Genomic DNA, 12,734 nt, shown 5'->3' with positions numbered 1-12,734 from the left:
GGTACTTCCCTTTTCAGGGAGCCCCCATAGCCGTCGCAGGCCCTCTGGATAGCCTGTAGTTGCTCTGAGAGGTCGCCGCTCTTAAGGGCTGCCTCCCAGTCCATTAGAGTGGTAAGCGATCAGCTGCATAACGCAGCACATTGCCAGAGCATATGAGATAAAGAGCAGTACGCCTTCGCATAGCCTGAACAGTGGGGTTCTGCATTAGGAGCGAAGTGACTGAATCGGCCCCTGGAGGGGAATGACCCCGTCAACAGGGTCATTCGGCCGACGATTGTGGTCTAGTGAGTTTAGGATGTGGTAGCGGAAAGGCCCGCTGTGCAAGTTGATAATTTGCCAAGATTTCATGGAAGTTGAGGCCAAGATTTCATGGAAGATGAGAAGTGAACCCTTGTACAGTCCTAAGTTGCCGCCAGTGAGTCCACCGGAACCGCCATGGTGTGTAAGACCTTGCGCACAGTTATGGGCCAACTCATTGGCATCAAAAACCTCAGAGTGCACATTGGTTTCCATGCGGGCCGGGAACCATTTGATGTTATGAAAACCAGCAGCCCCCTCGGTGCCGAGGATTGCCGCTGCCTCCTTTGAGATTGAGCCAGAGGCGAACGCTCGGGCTGCAGACCTGGAGTCTGTAAAGATATTGGGACATAGAGGCTCCTTCAGTGCTATATATAGCACCCTGCTCGGCTACTGTTGCAGAAACCTTCCGCATGGACGCTGAGTTAATGAAAATGCCATTGGAGTCAACCGAAACTACGGCATAGTGATCAGAGTGCCCGTACTGGGCGGCGTCAACGAAACATGCAAGATTCAGAGTGGCCGCAGCCACTTTTAATAGGGAACGAGCCCGGGCTACCCGGCGCCCTACATTGTATTTACATTGTATTGAGGGTGGACGTTACATGGCAGGGGATCTACCTTGAATGTATCTTGGACCATGGGGGATAGGGCCGGCACTCTCCACACAGGACGTCACGCTACTTATAAAGAGGCACATCATTTATGATGACACTAGAGACACTCGGGGCATCCTTGCTCTAGACTTGTCCAAGGCTTTTGATAACATCTTGCACCGGTTCGTGCTAGACGCCATCTTGGACCTTGGCCTGGGGCCACGATTCCATGCGTACGTTAGCTCCTTCCTCAGGGATCGCAAGGCCACTGTCAAAATAGGGCAAATCAAATCCAAGGAACTTACATTGGTAGAGAGAGGCACCCCACAAGGGGTAATCATCTCTCCCCTACTGTTTAACATCGCCATGAAGGGCCTCTCGGACAGACTGGCCACAGTAAGAGGAATGGGTCACGCCCTCTATGTGGATGATATTACCGTGTGGTGCATGGGAGGGTCTGAGGCTGTAGTTGAGAGTGCACTCCAAGAGGCTCTTGACATCACAGTGCACTTCCTACTAGACACGGGCCTGAGTCTGTCACCAACCAAGTCCGAACTTCTATTGTATAGGCCCACCCGATAGGGAGGTTAGGTGCTCCACACCCTTAGATAAAGTTCCCATAGCCCTTTATACGAGGGACACACAACAAATTCCCAGAGTGGATACCATCGCAGTCCTCAGACTCTTGCTGGAATCTCTGGGAGGCAACTCGTAGACTACAGCTCGCATTACCTCCAAGACGGAAACTATGCTTAGGCTTATCTTCAGGGCCTCGAACCGCAGGGGAGGGTTTAAGCGAGAGCAATCTCCTCAGACTCTACCACGCGTTTCATATGAGCCACGTTAACTATGTAGCCTCCGCGTTGCACTGGTCTAAACGGGATGAGGCCAAAATCGACACCATCATGCGCAAAAGCATCAAGCATGTGCTGGGTTTACCACTCACTACCAGCACCACGCATCTCATGCAACTAGGCATGCACAACACCCTGTCAGAGGTGATCGAGGCCCAACGAGTGGCCCAAATAATACGGCTCTCATCATTGCGTCGTGGGGAGACGCATCCTTGAATCCGTTGGATGCGGTCACCAGGAAATCAAGAAGAGAGTAGAATGCAAGAATACTCGTGTAATTATAATTAGGAGTATATTAATTACAGAGCCCTATGCATGTTAACTAAAGGCCCCATATGGTCAAAATTAATCCAGAGCTTATTCATTACGTTGGCCCTCATAGCCAGTGTGTGCTTTGGGGCATCGAACCGCATAATTTGAGATTTGATTTAGCTTAATGCTTGCATTCTAGGCAGTTAGGTGCACCTTCATTGCTGTCCACTAGCAACTGGCAGAACATGTTTGGACAATATAGACATGCTTTGCTTATCCTTCAATTACTGGCAATGCTTGACGCCAGCATTATCTAAATGTTATTTATTTAAAGTATAGCACTCGCACATCTGTAGTTATGAAAATATTTCTTTGAACAAACTTCCCACTTTCCTTGAAGCCTAAAACATGTTCTTCTGCTCTGATATAAAGAATGTGCTTTGTTTCTGCCCATGAAGCAATAGCCTTCCCTGGTGGTCCTTGGCAAATTGCTTACAAACTGCATGACAGTAGTCTATGCGCAGAATAACAGAATCTAACACACTTAAGGCAGTGCCTGAAATTGTCTGTCTAGACCTGAGCTTGCTACTCAAGTCTTTCTTTTCTTTATATATATACATGATTGCATACTGATACTTGCTACATGTTTGTCTGAATAAATGCTGCTTGATGATCACTCAGATTGGAAATTTTGTACTGCCATGAAACAGGACTGTGCTTGGTTAATGTAATGCCCAGCTCACAGGAATGTTGATGTTTTGTTTACTTGCTTTTTCTAACCGTGCATCAGCCTAACTGCACTGGCCATATACCTTTCATTTTTATAAATTACAGTGCCTAAAAATTAAGTTTTCACATCGCTTGGTTAGTGAAGCTTTTATGCCTTGAACACCACAGTGTGCTGCTGGTTATACTTTCATAAATTTTACAGCTTTTAGACTCAATTATATTTTCTTACATGTTTCCTTGTGTTATAGCAGAGATCTCCAATCAAAAACTATGACATACTTCAAGTGCTTGCATATCATGTGCATTGTGTTGGCACTGCTTCCAGTTGTTAGATTACTTTGTATTACTTAGATTACTTTGTAAGAAAGCAACTGTAAAGGCAGTTGCTTTCTTTTATCTGTAGTTGCTATGGGGACCAGTGAATATATATGCATGGCATTTTGTTGCTGAACACAAAATTGCACATTTTGTTGCTGACTGCAGCAGTCACATTTCAGAATGAATGAATGAAACCACATTTATTCCACATTAGAATGTGCCAAGCACTACAATGTGAAGCTGTAATGTGAATATGCTTGTAACTGAGGTTTTAATGTACATTGAGGAGAGCAAGATCCTCAGGATTAATTCATAGCCATGAGCCATGGCATTTCTCATACCCCAACTGCAGCTTTGAGATCTAAAGCTATCCTGGCCATGGGGGCCACATTTCGATGGGGGCGAAATGCGAAAACACCCGTGTACTTAGATTTAGGTGCACAGTAAAAAACCCCAGCTGGTCCAAATTTCTAGAGTAACTCACTACAGCGTGCCTCATAATCAGATCATGAATTTGGCTCGTAAAACCCCATAAGTTAATTCATTAATTTCAGATTTTGAGATCTAAAACTGGATCAGTCAATCAATTTTGAAGTGCTATCTGTCTTCACAGAAGTCTTTCTGGACTGTTGTACAGAGGTATAAGGCACATGCTGCAGCTTCTGCAATGCGTTTGTGGCAGGTTCATGCACAATTGCAACTCCAGAGGGCATTACAGAGATGCTCTCAGCTCTCATTGGAAAGGTCTATAGAGTCTGTTTAAAAATGTTCCAGCACCTAAAAACTTGACAGGGCTACCTGTAAAGTCTTTCTATTGCATTACATTCATTACCACTGTTATGCTCTCATACTGATGGAATTATCAGGTCATAGAGGCGTCCATACTTTGAAATCAGGCCAGCAGTGGTGACTACATAGCAATGCCAAAAGGTTTCATACTTTGCAGCAATTTGGTAAGAGTCGGCTATGCCTTTTGTAATGTCTGCAATGCTGTGCAGTTGGCTCCGCAGCTGAGCAACCTCCAGCTCAATTGTGAAGCTGGATGGTGTTTCTCTTTCAGTGTCTCTGGATGACAGCACACTTGAGGCCAGGATGGAGCTCACTCAAGAGAAGGTCCTGGAGATAATTGAGTCAGCTTATCCAAACCCTGTGTCCCTCAGTGAACTCTCCAAGTAAGTGATGTTATCTTGTGTGCAACCTCACTCGTCAACAAAAACTGCTGTGATTGTCCGCAAACATACGTCCACACCATTCACACAGCAATTTGCACTGCACTCACACGCTGAAAATACCTGTGGCATATTAAAACCTCCTCTTTCATTCAGAAAGCTATCAAAGTAGGTTAATTCTCAATCGCCGATATAAAAAAATTTTTCCGGAGCCAGCAATATTCAACTTCACTATAAGTCTGTGTTTTTCCTTCATGCATTCTTCCTTTTATTTTGTCCTCCGAACTATTGTATAATTTCTTGAGCATTTTGCCTTCCTTTGTGTATAACTGTCGCATAACTGCTGTTACATGAATACTGTGTAAAATACTGAGTTGTCTCGCTGCAATTATTTTTTCTCACTTCCTGCATGGGCCCAAGTCTAGCCGAGAAGGCTAAGGGCTGATGATTCACATGTACTTCTTATTAGTCGTTTGAATAAACTGATTTTGAATTTGAATTTGAATTTGAAAATGTAGCAGCTTTCTAGGATTTATCAGTGCCTTTCTTTCTTTTTTCTTTTCTTTTGCTAATGGTTAACAAATGCTGATTGATCGGCACTGGCACCCCACTTCTCATGTAACTTTTCTTTTATTCATTAGTATGCTGATTTTAACATTATGGTAGGCTGGGCATACTTTAAAAGTTCAAGGCCATTTCTGAGCATGTACATTATTCTTTGCAAGGGTTTATGTTCATAACTGAAAATCCAGAAATCTCTAGCTGTCAATGGATTGTTGCATTATGACCATGTAAGCAGGTAGCATAGTGTCAGTAAAGTCAACAATTGAGCTAGTTTGTATACAGTCATATTGAAAAAGGAGGCAGTGTGCAAAAACAACTCGAAGAAGAGAATAGACAACACAATTGCTGCAGTTACAGCGTTTGTGTTGTCCACTTTCTTCTTTGTGCTGTTTTTGTTTGTTTGTGTGTGTGTGTGCGTACGTGTATGTGTCCGCGTGCGCTGCCCGCCCTTTTCAAGGTGAGCATGACTGTCATTCAGATTGAGCTGTTTCAAACAGCCCTCCACTGTATTATGTTTCAAGAAACTGCTGAGAACTACCCTCCAGCATATTTTTCAGTGCAAATAATAGCATGCTTTGAAAAGCATCTCCACATCCGGTTTTTTATGCTATCATTATACTACAGGCATTGCTATGTTGACTGTGAAAATCAATGAAACAGCTTCACTACTAGTTTTGACTGATGATCTCAGCTCATGGAAGATAGTGTCTGTTCCAACAAAGTTCTCTTATCTCCCCGTGAGCATGAATAGATCGTGGGCAATGTAGGCTTGACTAAGTTCCAGACTGGCAAATATTCCAACGATGGCTTTTGCTGCCTGGTTCAAATTGTTTCTTGTGGAGATTGCTGAAGTGCATATGTGATGTGCACAGTGATTTAATTACATTGAAAGTGCAAGTCAATATTAGTGAACAAATTGAAAAACATATTATGCAGAGTCTTACAGGCAAATATCCTAGGACAGTTAAGCAGTTTGTTAAACTGAGGCTCTTGTTAAATTCGCATTCAACCATATTGATAATTAAATGGGCTAATTAGCCATTCTTCAGTTGGCACGATTTTGTTATAGTATTTCTGATGCATGATGACGGCATTGTGCACCAGATGTGAGAGAAGGTGCACGGAGGGAGCACTGCTACCTTAAGGCTTAGTGGCCTTGTCGTTGAAAAACAAATACTTGGAGTTAACACCACTGGTCTACTCTCATGTGCTTTGCTATTACTTAGGAACACCAACCACGCCCCCGAAGAAGTTCACCTGCATCTGCGTGAGCTGCTGTCAAAGAACCTCATCAAAGAGATGGAGTCTGGGAGCTTCACCCGTGTGGTCCAGAATGACACTGGCAAGTTACTTTTGCTGTAGAGAGGGTTTATTTATGAACAACCAGTTTTGCAGAGCTTCCATACCAGAACTGGATAGATTCTGTAATCATTCCATAATTTTGGAAGCCGCCCCGAGTGGAATGGTGACCAATCGTGCATATATAGAATCATTATAGAGTTGTGCTTATATTAGTTGGAATTAAACAGTAATGGAATGAATTTGTTTCCATGAATATGGGTTTACTTTTACTTTGGAAGCACCACATGCATGCATGCTTATGCAGGTATGTTCAGGCATCGCTGCTATGCAGTCTACAACAGGAAAGCTCCACGTTGTCAGGGCTGTTACATTGGGGCACTTTTCTGGAAATTAAAGGAAAGAACAGTAATTTCGAGCCATTATAAGAATGGGAATTTGCTTGAACATTCACTTCCGTGGAATTGAAAGGACTGGAATTATGCCACTATCTCATTTCATGAAATAGAATGAGAATATAATTGACAGCTTTTCTCTGCAACCTAACGTATATGTTCAAGTAGAGATGTGCTCAGTAGCACTGAGTCCAAATGCTCAGTAGTGAAGAGTAAAATGATGGTATATGCTGCATGTCACCAAAATCAAATTGGTGTTGAAAGTTTCAGTTGCACCCTTTAACTTCAGCACACACTGCTTCGGTTGATTAGAGTGCAATGAAAATTAGCTGCCATACCATGAGTGAGCGTACGCACTGATTTGCTTTTACTGTGATACAGAGGTGAAGATGGTTCGCCAGATGCCAACAGTACATGGCTCGCAGCAGCCAACCATTGCCATCATCACAGCCCAGTACTGCGAGAAGCTCGCCGTTGATGTCATGATTGAGAACAAGAACACATTCGTGCGCTACAAGACTGAAGGTATGTGCCACCTGACATCTTCATGCATGGTACTGTCATGAACTTAATCTATTTATTCAGTTTACTTGTTAAAAAATAATGTGTTTCGATCATGAACTGATAGCCACTACATGCATGCATGCATGAATATTGAATCTAGACATTTTTGTCTGTTTAATTTTTTTGCACTGTGAGAAAGGAAAGGGGTCGTATCATAAAAATGTCACTCTCGGTATGCAGCAATTTGGCAGAAGTGGTAGAATAGTGATGTGACAAAAAGGCATGAGCATCTGCGTTTCTCATTGCTATTAGATCACAACTTGTTGTATTCAAGTATGTCGACATCTGCTGCTTACTTCAGATTAGCCAATCTGTGACCTGCTATTGATTCAATGATTGAAAACATCAGCAAGAGTGATGCTTGCTGGAAGATGTGGAAACGAAGATGCACATTTGCACTTGCTTACAGGGGTAAACTGCCATGCAGGTGTGCATGGTGGTTTGACTGCCTACCCCCGTATATGTTCCCCTCTCTCGCGCAGGTGAGTCCAATGTGTACACCCTGGGCAACATTGGTGCTCACCGAGTGGTCTCAACGAAACTTCCCGCCGTGGGCCATTCTCGAGCGGCCATCATAGCTGCTGGAAACACGACCACACGTCTGCTGGGTATGGCCACCATTCCCTTCGCTCCTCTTAGGTCATAACTAAAAACCAGAACCTGAGGCAAAATGCCTATTTCTTTTTCTTGCGTCTTTATTGGGCCTATTTAACATACAAGCACAAGCTATTGATCTAAAAACATATTACTGGTGCTTTTATTGTGCCCGTAAATGCCTATTTCAATGCAGGTGCCTATATTGTATTTTCATATCCTAAAAATGCATTTATTCATGTTTTGTTTTGGCCTTACTTTGTTTATAGTAATGTTATCACATGCTGGGGAACTTGACTAAAGGCTTTCGATTATTACCACACACTTTACTAGTGTATAGGCTGTCATTAACAGCTTTGCAGCTGACGAGAGCATCGCTGTGAGAAGGGCTCAAACTGCACTATGTGATCATGCTCAGCATATTTGAGTGTTCTTTTTAATGTTTTAAGCCAATGTCTTTGAGAAACTTGAATGCTGGAGTGCAGCTCTGACCAAAAATGAGTGGTTCATGTTGGATGTTCAGAAAAGGTTCACCACCATTCCAGGACCTGTTGCTCATAGAGTTAGCTCATAAGTTTAATCTGCGTACAACAAAAATCCAGAGTTTTTGGTGCTAAAAGAATTGTCAAATGTTTTGACAGGTGAACATTCTGTAATTTCATAGGGCATTGGATCATCAAACAGTCCAAAGTACAGATATCTTCCCTAACTTCAGTTTATGTTGAGCATTCCCATTCTGCATGCTCTCAGTGAAATAAGAAGGCACAACAATTCCAAGTTCACTGGCTTCACTTTCTTGTATTTCTTGGCACACTACAGGTTGTAGCTCTCTATTAGTAGGGAAACTATCCACCTGCACTGTAAGACAACATGGCATACTTTTGTGTATTTTTAAAGTGAAGCTTTCTTGGATGCTTCTCGCCACTTTTTGGGTGCTGACTGCTACTGTCTTGCCGATTATACAACTTGGGCCACTAGTTATACACCACTGGTTATGTGCCACTGGCTATGTGAAGGGGTGGCTGCTGGGTGTTGGCCGCTGTCTCGCATGATTGTCCGCGTATGGTGCATATCAATATTGGATATAGTGAAAAGCGCGGCGGCCGGGGCGGCAGATGTACACAAGCGCTAACATGATCTCCAACACAAACGCACTTTCGCTGTCACATCACCGTCATTCCTTCATTGTCCGGGCATAGTGCAGACAAGATACCAGCTATAGCGTGTCTTGACTTCATCATCATCATTCGATCGTCGTAATTTCTTTTTTTTATTTATTTACCAAAGTACCCACAGCGCCTTCGATAGGCATTACAGACTCTTTCACCTATATACATAGGTATATACGTGTATATATGGTGGTCCTACCTTTGTCAGAGTGATTACTCTGATGAAGGCAGGACCATCTGCTGAAACGTTATAGTAAAGTTATCTTTCGTACATTTGCCTTATGTTGGTAACCTAAATAGGTCATCTAAAGAAACCAAGGTGTACCTTCACTAATTCACGAGCAGGTAGCTTCATGTTCAGGTGGCTTATGAAACAGTATTCTGTGCCAAGAACCTTATTCGAACAAGGGTGATGACTGTCATGTGCAGTGCCTTGGGGAAATGCATGCAGCGGTACGACAATACCTGTTGTCCCAATTTTGCTCATGCCCCATCAACCGATTGATCGTGATTAAATGATTAATTGCAAATTTGAGAGTTAGAATTGCCCCGCACAAGGCACTATACTGGCAATAAAATCACCTCCAACACTTGTCGAATGGGTTCTACAGTGCTACAGTTGACCTGCCAAGGGGGGCTGAGCCCCTCTTTAAAAAATGGAGGGAGGCCGGGCACCCTCGGGACCCCTCTGACTTTAAGCACTGCACTAATTGAATTAAAGTTTATCACTTGTGCCACGAGGCAATGCACTGTGTGAGGCAGTGACAATGCTAACCTTGGGCGTTAGGAAAAGTGGCGCACAACAACGCTTCAAGCAAAGATGGCTCACTGTGTGTTGTGTGTATTACGCTGACAAACAGCAACGGTGCACGCAAGGTAACATTGAACATCAACTCACCACTCTTGTGTTGGACGAAACGTTGAAGAAATTAAACATTCGCTGTCAACATCACCACTAATTGTTGTCAATCAAAGCAACAGCATAGAAAGCTTTCCTTCCATCAATTCTCACAGTGCATGGGATCCGCATAACTTTTTTGCTCATTAAAGGTTGTTTGTGTGCAGACGTTATTGCTGATAAAGAACACTGATAAATGAGCTGGAGACATCACACACTTGTCCTCATTGCCCTGTGTTCTTTCTCCTACCTTACTTGACCATTGTCCATACAACTGACCACACCATTATGTTATATGCCATACCTATAACCATGCCAGTGACCACACCAATAACTATTATATGCCTCTGCTCTCATTATTCAATGCATATCAAATTAAGTCATTATTATGTTGGAAAATCCAGCCTGCAAGCAGCATATACACCCATGCACTTGTGTTGCAGGCACTTTCCAGAAGGTTGACTACGTCTTCCTAGTTGGCGTTGGAGGCGGAGTGCCTCACTACACCGACCACACCCAGCACGTCCGCCTGGGGGATGTGGTGGTGTCAACACCTATGCCAGTGCCATCTGCCACAAATGGCAACACCAATGGCGGCACCAATGCCGTGACTGGCCAGCATGTGTACCTGTTTGCTGAACAACAGCATCGTTCCCCTGACCACCTGCCGGACAGCCGTGAGCCCTCCCCATCAGAGCTTGCCTACAGCGTCAAGACATGGTGCCCACCTGAGCTCAGGTACAGCCTATGCTTGCATTGACTTTTAAAGATTTTTTCTCTTTACTGCAACAGCAGTTGTGAGCTTGCAAGTAGCGTCTATATGTCTTGCCCTTCTATGTGTGACAAATAAGCAGCTACATCTGTGCTGCATAAGCTTCATGGCAACCGCTGCTCGTAGTCAAAAAGAAGACCTGGAGCTGAGCAGAACAATGCACGCAACCTGAAGGAAGGGGAAGAGGCAGTGACACAGTGCACTGTAGCTGAAAGAAAGAAAGGAGCAGTGACATGAGCAATGTACAACGGAGTCCACTGTTAACTAGAACGCAAGAAGATACAGCATGTGTGGATCTCCCTGTCTTGTGATTGCTGCTGCTGGCATCTTTCTACACCCCTGTGCAGTATTGCTTTGAAGTAGCTTCAGCCGGCGCTTCAGCCGGAGTGCTAGTAAAGTGACAGTAGCACTTTTATGCATTTCTTTTTTAACAGTGGACCACAATGTACACTCGCTTATTCACAACCCGTATTCCTCTGCCGGGCAGGCTGCAGGAGCTGGCTGAACAAATGTGGCAGCAGGGTGCCTCAGACCCCGAGCTGCGACCCTGGGAGCGCTACATCGAAGATGGTCTGCGGGCTCTGGCAGACCAGGAGTCAGATTTCGCACGCCCCCCAGAATCTTCTGATCGACTCTACATGTCCATTGGAGCAAAGGACCTCATTGAAGTGGCTCACCCAGCTCCTCCTCCAGGAGCATCTGACCACAGGTGAGCACATGGATTTGCCTAAACATTCTACATTTTGCTGAATTTCAGCTACAGAATTAGCTCATTACCACATTGCTTTTCCAGTTTTCTTAATTTCTGTGCATTTTTTTCACTGATTTCTTCCTTTCTTCATTGTTTTTTCTTTTCCTTAAAGGTTTTGACAAGAGGCTTTGAGAAAGCATACATATTTATGTAGTAGACAGCACATCTCTTGGCAATTCCGTTTTACCATTGGAGTACATTGACTTTGAACACTTTCTATAGCTATTGTCAGAAGTTGCCAAAATTTTGCTCCTTTGAAAGTGGCATGAAAATTTGGAAGAAAAAAAAATAATAAGAAGCGATGCGGCGGAGCAGTACAATAGCTCCCTGTCCTGTCACCTCCCTTTCTTCTTCTGAATTTTTGTGCTTCTTCTGTTACGACTATATTAGATTGGGATAGCTGACGCTAAAGAAGCCTACCTCCCCAATTTGCTTCATTTAATTTAAAGAAAGAGAAAGCTATATATATCAGATAGATTTCGGTTAGGTTGATAGAGGCCTTGCAAGATTTGCCAAACAGTTGAGCTGTTGTGTCCTGACAGAAATCTTGGTTTACCAAGCAATGTGTATCAGCAAAAGTCAACTATAAAATCCATTGTCTTTAATTATTTTATTCCAACATAGTGTCTATGAACTTGGAAAACTTAGTAAGAGGCAGCTATTGAAAAGCTTGTCAGACAACTGGAAAATGAGGGAAATGTCAAGTAAACTTGACTGAAGTTGGCTAATTTGGAGTGGATGCTCTCTCATCAGTATTTCATGCACTGCATTGCTTCAATGAAATAATGTATTGGCAGGAGCCCAAGAGCCAGTGTAGAGTCGTGGGACTCTGGCCAAGTCATACAGCACACTGTCACTACCTTTATGCTTTAGAAGTTAAGGACAGCAGAGCATTGTTCACGCATTACTCTCTGGTACATCTTCCTGCATATATAATGTCCCTGACGGTCAGTCACCGAGACATTTGGTTTAAGTATTTTTTTTAAATACATACTGCAGACCTCAAAGCAGGACAGGCACGCGTAACAAAATGCAAATAAGTATAGAGCACAGTTGCGGAAATTGTAAAGTAAACAGAAGTATAACATAGTGGCAAACAGAATTGCAACACAGTAATAAGAAACAACGAAATGAAAATATAATGCTAATGCATTGTGCATGATAAATAAAACTCTAATCAACATTCACTTTGTAAATCCCAGTTAGGCGGTTCCAATCAGATATTGTATGTGGAAAAAATGAAAACTGAAAATGTGTTAGCTTTAGTAAAATATGGAGTTAGAGAATGGGCTTGATGATGTCTTGTGGTCTCTTGGATAAAAGAGATAAGTAATTTATTTATTTATTTATTTATTTATACAATACTGCAGGCCTCATTGAGGCCCAGGCAGGAGGGGCATACAAAATACAGAATAATTGCATTTGCAGACGTAAGAACAGGACCAAATTAGTGTGCACAATAGCAATGGAGTCCACCAGCTGCGAGAACCAAATGGGTAAAAAGAACACTCGG

General features: G+C 43.3%; 1 protein-coding gene across 2 annotated transcripts in view; it reads left to right on the top strand.

Moving 5' to 3' along the window:
• LOC142583103 (uncharacterized) overlaps positions 1-12,734 on the top strand; it is a 90,419-nt gene that overhangs the window by 63,228 nt on the left and 14,457 nt on the right. For both annotated transcript variants that reach the window (XM_075693417.1, XM_075693419.1), the window contains 6 exons: positions 4,107-4,218; positions 6,006-6,121; positions 6,855-6,998; positions 7,520-7,645; positions 10,142-10,436; positions 10,958-11,179. In XM_075693417.1, the coding sequence (XP_075549532.1) occupies positions 4,107-4,218; positions 6,006-6,121; positions 6,855-6,998; positions 7,520-7,645; positions 10,142-10,436; positions 10,958-11,179 (1,015 nt within the window). The remainder of the gene's footprint in view (positions 1-4,106; positions 4,219-6,005; positions 6,122-6,854; positions 6,999-7,519; positions 7,646-10,141; positions 10,437-10,957; positions 11,180-12,734) is intronic.

Source organism: Dermacentor variabilis, chromosome 5, assembly GCF_050947875.1.
Source record: "Dermacentor variabilis isolate Ectoservices chromosome 5, ASM5094787v1, whole genome shotgun sequence".
NCBI lineage: Eukaryota > Metazoa > Arthropoda > Arachnida > Ixodida > Ixodidae > Dermacentor > Dermacentor variabilis.
This window is presented reverse-complemented; position numbering and strand designations above follow the sequence as displayed.